We start from the raw sequence: 13,308 nt of genomic DNA, 5'->3' as shown, positions 1-13,308 counted from the left end.
TGATAAATGCTATTCGGTACGCCGCACTGTTATAAATTTCATTTCAATCAGACATCCATTCCAAACTTAGCCCACATCAGTCTAGGTTTAATTCAGTACGCTGTGCCAAATTTCGTGCAAATCGAAAGATAACAAGTGAAAAAGCGTTAAGTTCGGCCGGGCCGATCTTTGGATACCCTCCACCATAGTTATACTGAGAGATACATGCAATGAATATATAGGAAACATACCAAAAAGTGGGCATATACCGATAATTCTACAAACCGATTTATGTAAACCATTATGTACACCAAATACAAATTTCAGCAATTTTTAATGAGGATTTTTCCCAAAAATCTGTAAGATCCAAAAGATTAATTTAGATTACGAAGCTATATGAGGCTATGCCTAATGGGGGGCCAATATTGATTACATAGTGTAGGAAATAGTGAATATTTGGGGATATTATTATATGAGGGCTATGCCTAATTAATGACCGGTATATGCCAATATTATACCCAATATTTTAATTGTTTATCCCAATTCTTTCCTTCAGGAGGTATCACTATATTGAGGAGAATCGTAAATGTCTGCCGATGCATTTCATTATCATCATGTTTGATTTTTCTTTTATCACAGTATCTTTGGAAGGCGGAATGCTTACAACAGATGGCTCAATAGTCTTTGTAGGGTAAAAATTGAAATTAGAAAATTACAGCCAGTTCGGTGAAAAAATCCAGTCAAAACCCCCCGAAAACTGGAAATTGGGAGGTACCTTTATTTAGGGCCTACCAGAAAAAGTGGACCTATATTTATAATTTTTAGAGGGGAAATTTGGTACTCAAAAAGAACCCAATGTACCAAATTTCGTGCTCAAGAACCCTAAAATACCGAAAATTGAGGAGTACCCTTATATTGGGGCTACCCGAAAAAATGTACCTATATTTATAATTTTTAGTGGAGAGATTTGCTACCCAATAAGAACTCAATTTACCAAATTTCATCGAATTCAGTTGAAAAACGCGCTCAAGAACCTCAAAATACCGAAGAATGGGGGTACCCTTATATGGGAGCTATGCCTAAACGTGGACCGATAAAGCCCATCTTCGAACTTGACCTTCGAACTTGACCTGCCTTCAGACAAAAGACGACTCTATGCTAAATTTTGGCGTTCTATCTCAATTCGTTTAGACGCTAGAGTGATTACAACAGACAGACGGGCATGCTTAAATCGTCATAGAATCAAGAAAACAAAAGGGACTTTGGTGCACCATTGACATTAAATCGGACGAAAATATATATGGGAGCTATATCTAAATCTTAACCGATTTTCACGAAACCTAGCACACATCGTTCTAGGCTTACCGTACCGATTTCCACGATACTTAACATGTATCATTCTAGGCTTGATTCAGTTCGCTGTGCCAAATTTCGTGCAAATCAGAAGATATATAGGGCCTTTGATGCACCATTTACCTTAAATCGATATATATGGGAGCTATATCTAAATCTGAACCGATTTTCACGAAACTTAGCACACATCATTCTAGGCTTCATTCAGAACGCTATGCCAAGTTTCATGCAAATCGAAAGATAAATAGGAACGATGTTGCACCATTTACCTTAAATCGGACAAAAAAATATATATGGGAGCTATATCGAAATCTGTACCGATTTCCATGAAACTTAACAGACATCATTCTAGGCATAATTCAGTACGCTGTGCCAAATTTCATGCAAATCGAAAGATATATCTGACCGATTTTTTCCAATTGCAATAGGTATCGCCCTTGGGCCAAATAAATGAGCTGTACCATGTTTCATACAATTCGGATCATAAATGCGGCCTGTACTTTGTTTACAGTTAAACATGGACAGACGGACGGACATGCATAAATCGACTCAGAAAGTGATTCTATGCATATTTTCAAGGAACTAATGGTTGATGCACCATTTACCTTAAATCGATCTATCTCGTTTCCTTTTTCCTATTACAAACATATTCACAAAGACATAATACCCTGTACCACCGAGTGGTGAAGGGTAAGGAAATTTAAGAAGATCAAGTCAAACTATAATGAAATGGAACACAGCCTTTTACAACATGAAATCTCGAAATACCTATTTATAACCATTTCGATTTGAAATGCCGCAAACACCTTCAAAATAACGACAATCAGGTGGAATTTTTATACTGTGGATATCGGATATAAGAAACTCAAAAAACCGGAGAAACAAATGTGTTTTTTCTTATATGGAATTAAGGATATTAAAGTATAAGCTCGATGTTTTTGATAATCTTTCTTATATGCGAAGAAGAAATGGAAGCCCCCCCGTCGAAGAAGAAATGGAAGTCCCCCAGTCGTAATGTCCAAATGCGGCCCTCTATTACACAAGGGGAAGAATGAATAACTGTCTCTTTATTTATTCAAAAAATTAAATCGTTTCCTTTTTCGAATAAAACGTCCAATAAATTCACGAATAAAAACAACCGATTTTTTTTAATTTCAGAAAACTTTCCATTTATTGAATGTTCCTTCAGAGTTTTGTCCGAATTTCTGCAGAAAATCGAAAGTTCCCTTAACATTTCCCCTTTACTTCATCCGAGTTTCTTTGCGAATTCTAAACGAATGTCTCTTCCGATTATTTTGCGACAAAACTTTCCGAATTGATGGTCAACTCCCGATTTCGGTATGAAATCGGTATCAGAATCAGAAACTTTTGCAGAGTATCGCTTCGAATTCGGAAAATACTCGAAACAAATTGTTAGCTGGAACGACATTCCATACTGTTGTTATCGGATTAACAATTTTTCAAAATTTTTTTTCGATTTTGTGTGGGAGGTACCAGAAGGAATGAACCGATATTTCCACACTTTGATCTTGATCTAAGTTTGAATGAAATATTACGATGTTCAAAGTTTGATTAAAATCGGGTGCTTCCTTCGTGCGCACCAGTCAGACAAACTCACTGGCAGACGGACGGACATTTGCAAATCGACTCCAAATTGCCTGAAACCGATTTGGTCCAAAGAAACATGTGGTCTATATTTATTTTATTTTATTTATTTATTTTCAAATTCATTTATGATACAAAGCCTTAAGGCCATTAATACGTATCAGCTGACAAATATACATAGCCTGAGATACATTATATATTAAACCTAAATAAATATAACTAATTTTACTTTGATAAAAATAGAATGAAGGCTCCCCAGCCATAAAAACAAATATAGATTTTAACATATTTCCAATAAGCAGCACATGTATAAGAATATCCACACATTATTGTAGGGAATTGTCAAAATGACATAGAACTTTTAAACGGAAAACATTGTTACTATGTGAAAAAACACGTAATTCAAGTGGAAGGGTATTCCAACATCTCGCAACTCTAACCAAAAAAGATCTTGCGAAGATATTTTTATAGATTCTAGGAATACAGACCTGTGGGTTTCTAGAAGAAATTGAAAAAGAAAATAAAATTCTCAAGGATACGGGGGAATCATTTTTAATTATTTTATAAAAAAGGAATGAGCAACGATATTTAACAAACATGTCAAAGGAACACCCTAGAAACTGCTTAACATATCGTGACACATGACTATCTCGCCTGAGATTATAGACAAACCGCGTTATAGAATTTACAATCCGTTTTACTCTTTCCATATTAAAAGCAATTGTCCCAGAATATACTTCAAGTCCATATAAAACCTGAGACATTAAAAGGGAATTAGCTAGAATTTGCTTTATCCGATGATTTAAGTACAAATTAGAATAAATCCTACGTAATGTGCCCCATACTTTACCGGTCAATGCATCAATATGGGATTTAAAGGATAGTTCACAATCAACTATAACACCTAGACATCTATGGTGGTGTACAAAATCAATTCTTTCTTGACCTATATAAATATTTAGAGGATATGCTCGGCCATTTTTCCTAAAATACAAAGCTTTAGTTTTTAACGGGTTTACATTCAGAACATTTCTGTTTGCCCAATCAACAAAGCGATCTAGATTCAAGTTTATGTCCCTTTCAAAAGTGTTAGGAGATTTAGGACTACCATTAAAAAGCAGGAAAATATCATCAGCGAATAAATATGTCGTACAGCTTGAAGTGTTTATGTGAAGAGCAAGGTCATTCACATATAAAATAAAAAGCAGTGGTCCAAGTACAGATCCTTGGGGTACAACAGAAAATAATGAACAAGAATTAGATTTGGCACTATTTAGAACAACAAACTGACTCCGATCTCTCAAATAAGACAATATTAGCTTGCAGGCTGATTTAGAAAAGTCAAAGTTATTCTTAAGTTTCCATACGAGCTTATCATGATCAATAGAATTGAATGCTTTAGACAAATCTAATGATACCAAAACACTTAATTTGTCCTCATTAATGAATTCACGGATAGAATCAGTCATTTTAAGAAGCAAATGAGTGGTGTTGTAACCCTGACGGAAAGCATATTGAGAATCACAAATTCTAGATGAACAAACCTCAAGCATTTGTTTCTTAATAATATACTCCATAACCTTCGACAGTGCTGGTAAAATTGATATAGGTCTGAGATCACCTGGTTCATTAACCGAACGGCATTTAGGTAGTGGTATCACACGAGCAGTTTTCCAACATAGGGGAAAAGTAGACGAAGTTAATATAGCGTTTACCAAGTCCAAGATGATCTCAGATATATAGGGGAAAACGATTTTAATAAATGTAATGGGGATTCCATCAACTCCTATTGATTTAGACTTCACCCTACATAAAGCATCTAAAAGTTCGGATTCATCCACGCAACGAAACGAGAAAGATGTATCAAATTCAGTAAAGCTTTCTATATCAATGGTAGAAACATCAGAACTTGAAGGTGTACTAGAGAAAAATTCATTTATCATATTCACATCCATATCAATATGCTCGTGATCATTGCCAACGCATACAGAACCCTTTAATATTCTCCATAACCCACGAGAATCCATTCCTCTATATAGCCTTGAGAAGTGGTATCTTCTTTCCCGACGAATGATAGCTTTGGCTCTATTGCGGTATTTACAATATATCCGCCAATTATCTTCTGATCGATTGTTTTGAAAAGACCAAAAAGCTAAATCCCTTAATGACCTGGCAAATCTTACATCTCTAGAATACATCCATGGATCAAACGAATATTTAATTTGTTTTTTAACAATAGGAACAAATGAAAAAAGGGAATCCAAAAGAGAACATATAGAATCACATTTAGAATCCACATCAATATTTCCAAAAAACATGTCAGGTTCAACGGTTCCAAGAAACGCACACAGACCATTCCAATCAATGCTATTATAGTCCCTGTATTCAATGAAATCAGGTGAAAAATAAGATTTTATTGCAAGCGATGCAAAAATAAAAGCATGGTCTGATATAGCAGGAGACTGAATCTGATCTGAGTAAGCTACCATAGAAGGATTTAGCATATAGTCAATTAAGGATGTAGAACGGCTACCGAGGTCAAAATGTGAGGGTCTAGAGTTATGAACAATGCTCAAATTTAATCGAGTGCATAGGGCGCGAAACAAATTAGCCTTATTAGGGTTGAACAAGTCGCAGTTAAAGTCGCCAAGAATAACAATGTCTCTGTACTCTGCCAAAAAATCACAATGGAGGCTTTCGAACAAATCAATATCACCTGAAGGCAAATAAGCAACACCAAAAATAACTTTCATACTCTGAAACTGTAACTCTACAAACAATGATTCACAATGGTAAACTGACGTTTTAAAAATAACTTTAAATTTGTTTCTTTCGATAAATATATCCCTACACCACCACCTCTGCTTTGCATCTGACGATCAGCACGGCAGAAGTTGTAGCCCGGAATAGAAACCGCAGAGTCTAGAATCTCAGGAACAAGCCATGTTTCAGAGATTGCCATAATGTAATATGTAATATGCATATATTAGGCACATTTTTGCCGTAGCAACGTGTATATACCCATGAGCCACAAGCCTTCCTACTTACGGTTGCACGAATAAAAAACAGAACTCCAAATCAGTGTTGGAATGGACAGGTAGTTTGGAAACACACATGTTCATTCCAACACACCCCAATTACGTTTAATAATTAAATATCAAATGCATAAAATCGATTTTTAATAACTTTATTTATTATTTTATTTTAGGTTTTGTTGTTGCTGCGTTTTTTTCTCGCAATTCTAATTACAAAATATACCAAATAGTAATTATATATGTATGTGTGTATGCTTGTAGTAGTAATCGTAATAAAATATATATAAACAAACAAAAAAAGTGTATATACTCGTAGAGAGGAGATAATTTTTATAAACCGCACACAAACAAACAAACAAGCACACACATGCAGGCATGTTATGTGTATCGGCGGCCAATAATTATTATTTCATGAATTAATATTGGAAAATATTCGCAAATAAATGCGTTGCATGGTTTTAATTCTAATAACAATAAAATATAAATTACAAAAATATTACCAACCTACATACATACAAATATTACATATGTGTGTATGTATGTTGTATATACAGATGTCATGAGAAATATTTAAATGTTTTTTTGTTTGTTTGTTTTGTATCATCTTATATAATAATATGTGTATTATAAACCAAAATATACTTTGAAATTATTTATATAGATTGTTGGTAATATTTATATATATATATATATGATAATAAAAGAGGCTTATATATATTGTTGATAACAAATACGTTACATATTGATATATTTATATATAAATATATATGTATTTAGGTTATTATTTATAGATATTGTTGTTTTCTTATATTTATTTTCTGTTAAGTTTAAACGGAAACAAATATCAAATGTTAATCCAAGCTAACAAAATAAATTTTAAATAACATCACTTGTTGTTGTTGTTATTGATTTTATTGTTGTTGTTGTATGAAAGGGAAATTAATTTCATAAATTTTACAAAGATTTACAAATTGTACAATGAACTCGTTGAAGAGTAGTATAATTACAAGCTAACTCGTGTCTCGTTTTTGTAGTTGCTTTCCATTTAGGTGTTTCCATGTATGTTTGTGTGTGTGTGTGTGTGTGTGTGACGCTAATTAGGTCACATTCGCATTAGCCTAAGTCGTTTGCTGAATTGCTGTAAATTCAATTCAGATTGTTTGTATTTCAATTGAAGTGTGTAGTTCGTTTTAATTCGTGTATTCGGTCACTGCCAAAACTATGGCCTTGGTTCCACAAAAAATTCCCACCTCGCTGGGATTCAGCTACGTGTCAACATGCCATTAATCATAATATTGGCCAGAGCGTTACGCCTTTTACGCCATGCTCCCATACCCTGAGCATGATACTGTAGTTGGGTGTACCATTGTTTGGTGCGGGCATTATCCTCAGCCTAGACAAAAAAAAAGATGAAGGAAGAAGAAGAAATTTTATGAATTAAAATAAATAAAATACGTTTTTTTTTGGTAAACAAAAGTAACTGAAAATGTAACTGTGGATTGTACTGAAATGAAGGCCTTTTTTTGTAGAGAAGGCCTGTAGGATACTTTACTTATATACGACTTTTGGGAAGCTTATATCTAAATCTGAACCGATTTTCTCGAAACAACACAGATCATTCTAGAATCAATTCAATACGTCATGTCTAATTTCGTGCAAATCGAAAAATATATAGGGACTTTGTTGCACCATTTACATTAAATCGGACGAAAATATATATGAGAGATATATCTAAATCTGAACCGATTTCCACGAAAATTAACATACAACTTTCTAGACTTAATTCTATACGATATGCCAAATTTCGTACAAATTGAAAGAAATGTAGAGTCTTTGGTGCGCCATTAATATAAAATCGGACGGAAATATATATTGGATCTATATCTAAGTCTGTATCGATTTCCACGAAACTTAACATACATTATTCTAGGCTTAATTCAGTACGCTGTGCCAAATTTCGTGTAAATCGGAAGATATATATACGGCCTTTGATGCACCATTTACCTTAAATCGGACGATAATGTATATGGGAGCTATATCGAAATCTGTACCGATTTCCACGATACTTAACATATATCATTCTAGGCTTAATTCAGTTCGCTGTGCCAAATTACGTGCAAATCAGAAGATATATAGGGCCTTTGATGCACCATTTACCTTAAATCGGCCGATATTGTATATGGGAGCTATATCTAAATCTGTACCGATTTTCACGAAACTTAGAGCACATCATTCTAGGCTTCATTCAGAACGCTATGCCAAGTTTCATGCAAATCGAAAGATAAATAGGAACGATGTTGCACCATTTACCTTAAATCGGACAAAAATATATATGGGAGCTATATCGAAATCTGTACCGATTTCCATGAAACTTAACAGACATCATTTTAGGCATAATTCAATAGGCTGTGCCAAATTTCATGCAAATCGAAAGATATATCTGAACGATTTTGCACCAATTTCAATAGGTACAAAAATTCATATGGGAGCCATATAAATGAGCTGTTTTCCAGAAACCTGTAACAGATATCATTTTAGGCATAATTCATACGCTGTGCCAAATTTCATGCAAATAGACCTTTATAATGTTAAAGTTTTAGACGGTCTTATGTTTTGAAAAATCCTGAAGATTGTGTTCGACCGCTAATTTACGTCTATGGAAGGCCCTCGATCTGTATAATTCATGCTGAATGATATAAATGTATAAAATCGTCTGCCTGCATAAAGTTATCCGTTTATAGAAGCTCTGTAGAACGTCATCTACCTATCGAAGTTCTATGAATGTCCTCTGTCTATGAAAACTCTTCTATCAATATATCGAACGTGAAGATGATATGCTGTGTGGAGAAGTATTGCAGAGGGTCTCCAACATATGGAAGATCTGTAAAAGCACTTCTCTATATAGAAGATCAGATCAGAAAACTTATAGAAGGTCCGTTGTCTATGAAAGTTATTCTATCTATATGATGGTCCTGAAGATGATATATCTATAGACGAATTGCAAAGGGTCTTAAACATATGGAAGACCTGTAAACGTTTTTCGCTTCATTGAAGTTAGTTAGGACATCTTTCTATTCTAGGTCGATAGTGGTATATAGTATCTACATTATATAGAAGTCCTGTAAAAGTTCTTCTATATATTTCACTTTTTTTACAATTTAACATCAACAGACGGACGGACATGCATAGATCGACTGAGAAAGTGATTCTATGCATATTCTCAAAAGGGACCATGGGTCTATCTCGTTTCCTTTTACCTGTTACAAACATATGCACACAGACATAATACACTGTACGACAGTGAGGCTTCGTTAATTAAAAATTCAGGCTTCAAGAAAACAACCTTCAACCAGTGAGCGGTGCAGTATAGTCGGACGGGGCCGACCATATGATACCCTATACAACTTCCACGAAAATCTAACTTTCTGTGGTTCTATATTCTGAGCATTTCGATATATTTCCACACACTTGACCGATTAGAGGTCAATCAATATTACTAATATTCAGAACAACCCTTCTATTTTCTTGGCCATATTCCCTTCACCGTGGGTTGTCTTGCTATGTTAGGCTTTCAATTGTGGCCTATAGATCGACTCGAAATAATACAAAAAATTAAATTTTCGGTCCACTTTTTCCCAATACTATTATCTGATCATCAGCGAAAATTATAGGCGTTGTACTTGACCATACATGGATCCTCATGGAAAATTTCAAAGCGATCAGAGCTATATTTCCGCCCTCTAGTGTGATGATAGGTTACTAAATAATATCTGAATACATAAGAACCTTTAAATATTTAACTCCCACATCCAAGTACATACGACCATATAATTGGTATCAATTTAAAGGTCAACCACTCCTCTTGAATATACTATCAACTTCTCCGGTCTATGTCCTTCGGGAGTTAATATATACGCCATAGAATACAAATTTTGTAATTTTTCGCACAAAAGTCAAAAGTCAAATATTGGCCGATCTTTATCAAAACAGGCATGCTCATTCTTTGGCCCGATCCCTACTCCATAATTGCGGCCTCTGGAGCGACCAGAAAACCGACAAAAATTTAGTATTTGGTCCATTTCATCCCCCAAAATATTAACCGATCTTTACCAAAAACAATAGCGGTCTTCATTGGCCAGAACCCATCCTTCATGCAAAACTTCTTGAAGATTGGTCCATAACTGTAGCCCGTATTGTGTTTACAAATTATAATGGACAGATGGACGGACGGACGGACGGACACACATGTCTAGATCGACTCAGCTTGTCGAGATATGACGATCGGTATACTTAATGGTGGGACTAGGACCAATATTTCGCGGCGTTACCCTGACAACATAGTTGTGTAGGGTATAAAAATCCGTACTTTCTTGGAGATTTCAAGAAAATATTCTCCAAAAATCTGGACTTTGTTGGAGATTTTTAAGAAAATATTTTCCAAAAATCCGGACTTTGTGGGAGCTTTCAAGAAAATATTCTAAAAATCCTGGCTTAAAAGCTTTATTTTTCTTTTAAAATCCACGGAAAAATAAAGCTTTTAAGCCAGGATTTTTAGAATATTTTCTTGAAAGCTACCACAAAGTCCGGATTTTTGGAAAATATTTTCTTGAAATCTCCAACAAAGTCCAGATTTTTGGAGAATATTTTCTTGAAATCTCCAACAAATTCGGGATTTTTATACCCTACACAACTATGTTGTCAGGGTAACGCCGCGAAATATTGGTCCTAGTCCCACCTTTAAGTATACCGATCGTCATATCTCGACTAGCTGGGTCGATCTATACATGTGTGTCCGTCCGTCCATCTGTCCATGTTTTTTAAAACTTTTAAAAACGTTATTTAAGAACCACGTTTTATTTATTAAAAATCCACATTTTTTTGAAGCTTTCAATAAAATGTTCCTTAAAATCCAAATTTTTTAGATTTGCAAAACGTTTTTACTAAGAAAATCGCCTTAGCTGGACCTTAAAAGAAATTATAATTAGAAAATATATTCATTAAAAATTCGAGCTTGTTTAAAGCTTTCAAAAGACTATTTTTTAAAAAAAACCCCGATGGTTAAAGCTTTCTAAAAAATATTGCTTGAAATCCAAGACTTGTTTACATTTTCAAAACATTTTTATTAAAAACACCGTTCTTCGTTCGACCTTTTAAAAATCATAATATTGGACTTTTAAAAAATCCTCACTGTTTCAGATCTTTAAAAATTCGGTGTTTTTTACCTTAAATTCTTTGTGTATTATGACAAAACAATAAACATCTTTCACAACAAGAAGCTTTTGTTATTACAATTCATATTCTTTGTTCTTGTTGTTGTTGTTGTTATTATGGTTGTTCCTTTATTTATTCAAATAATCCCCATGATCATAGAATAGATTTTATGTTACATACGAATGAAGTGTCTAACAACATTATGGGCTTTTGGGCTCCAGCACTACAGCATGCTGTGGTCATACCCGCATACATACATATCTACATACACACCAACATAATCATGTACATATCAATGTAGTTGTTGTTGTGGGTGTGTGTGTGGATACACATATGTATGCATATTATTCTAAGACTACTTACCTTAAATATGAACGTATCCTTCGATGAGATCTCCTGTATCTCAAAATATTCATCCCAATCAGCTTCACTGCATACCACACACCGATCCAAATACAATGGCTCACGTATCAGGGCATAACGTCCACACTTCTCTTTGACCATCAACAATGCGGCTTCTCGTATTCCGGTGTTCTTGTTAAAATTCAGTTTATCTGACATGACTTTTTCTGCCTTGTAATTGGTACTTGGCTATGATGGCAGAAAGGAATTGTTGCCGTTGTCGGTGTGTTGTTGTTGTTGTCGTTGTTTGTGTAGGAACACCACCATCACACCATCATCACACATGTTGGCAGCATTCATAGATAGTCCGAGAGGTGGTTCGTTGTTTTGGATGTTTGATAGGTTCCATGAATTGAATATTGAAGAGAAATGGTTATCATTGTCGTTGCCGTTGGCATAACAGCGGAGTCAGGCAGGCAGCCAGGCATGCATACAGGAACCCGTGCCAGGATGTTTAAAGTGTTGATAACATAAAGACCAAACCGTTGCAAAAGATGATGTATAGTTGATATGGCAGGGGGATAACATAAAGGAAAAGCAAAGCGAAAACAAAAAAAAATTAGAAACAAAAAAAAAATCAATTGCAAGAAATATACACAAAAGAATAACGGGGCCAGAACAAAATTGTTCCGATGAAAACCATTGGCTTGAATTTTTTTTTGTTCGCCAAAAAACCCAAGAAGAAACAATATTGCAGCAATGTTTCGTTGAGTTTGCATTTTTTTTGTATCCCATCCTTCCGGGCATCCAGAGGCACTCACTTTGTCGGTTTTTAGCACTTGCATGCATACAATTTGTGTATCGGCCACTATCACTCCGGAGAAATAGTTTTCAAATGCCCATCAGTTGCCTAGCTGGACGTTTTTTTCGCTACCATTCAATAAAAAAAGTTTTTTTTTTCCTTTTTTATGAATGCCCAAGTACAGGTCATTGTTTTCCCGTTGCTGGTATGTAGTTCAGTTCAGTTTAGCTTTTTTTGTTAAAAGTTTTATTTGATATTTTCCATTAACGGAAATGACCTAAATTATAATAGGATTTACATAATTATAACGGAAGAGCGTATGCGCATGTATGTGTGTGTGTGAGCGAGTCTATTATAATTGTGCGTACAGTCCCATAGTGTACAGTTAATGAATAGAATCAGTTCAGTTTTTGTTTTGCATTTTAAAATTTGTAGGAGAATCCTGGTTCTAACAATTAGAACAAGGTTAGCTATGAGGCAGCTGTGGTGGGCCTTTACATTATTTTAAGACCTTGAGTTTATAGAAGGCCTTTAGGTTAGTTTCCTACTTATATAAGTTCCGCAAGGTGACTTCTGTCACGAGCTGTATAAGTACTTCTGTTTATAGAGAAGCTATAGAATGTCTATAGTCTATAGAAAATATCTCTGGGATAGCTATTATTAGGTCTTATGTCCCTAAAATAGTTGTCTTCTATACATATACCATTTGGAAGAGATAGAAGAAGTCCTTAGTCAATTGACGATATATGAGAGATTGTCTTATATAATATCTGATGAACATATTCTGTCTATAGATGTTAGGGTCTTTAGTGTATAGAAGAGTTGGAAAAGTTCATCTTTAGAAATCTGTAGTTTTTTGCCTATAGAAGAGTTGCAAAGATCTGCTGTCCAAAGAAGAATTGAAGCAGGTCTTCTGCCTATAGGGTAGGTCTTCTGCCTATAGGGTAGGTCTTCTGCCTAGAATAACTGTTTCTTCTATAG

General features: G+C 34.7%; 1 protein-coding gene across 1 annotated transcript; it reads right to left on the bottom strand.

The window, feature by feature from the left end:
- Positions 1–7,223: 7,223 nt before the first annotated feature.
- Positions 7,224–11,773, bottom strand: LOC133338102 (uncharacterized). Its single transcript, XM_061546287.1, has 2 exons — positions 11,547–11,773; positions 7,224–7,365 (listed from the first exon to the last, which is right to left on the bottom strand). The coding sequence occupies exons 1-2, from the start codon at positions 11,742–11,744 to the stop codon at positions 7,234–7,236; spliced, it is 330 nt and encodes a 109-aa protein (XP_061402271.1). The 5' UTR covers positions 11,745–11,773; the 3' UTR covers positions 7,224–7,233.
- Between the last annotated feature and the right edge of the window lie 1,535 nt (positions 11,774–13,308).

The sequence above is a fragment of the Musca vetustissima genome, unplaced genomic scaffold (genome assembly GCF_032173495.1).
Source record: "Musca vetustissima isolate MV318-11 ecotype Yass unplaced genomic scaffold, APGP_CSIRO_Mvet_v1 utg47068, whole genome shotgun sequence".
Classification (NCBI taxonomy): domain Eukaryota; kingdom Metazoa; phylum Arthropoda; class Insecta; order Diptera; family Muscidae; genus Musca; species Musca vetustissima.
This window is presented reverse-complemented; position numbering and strand designations above follow the sequence as displayed.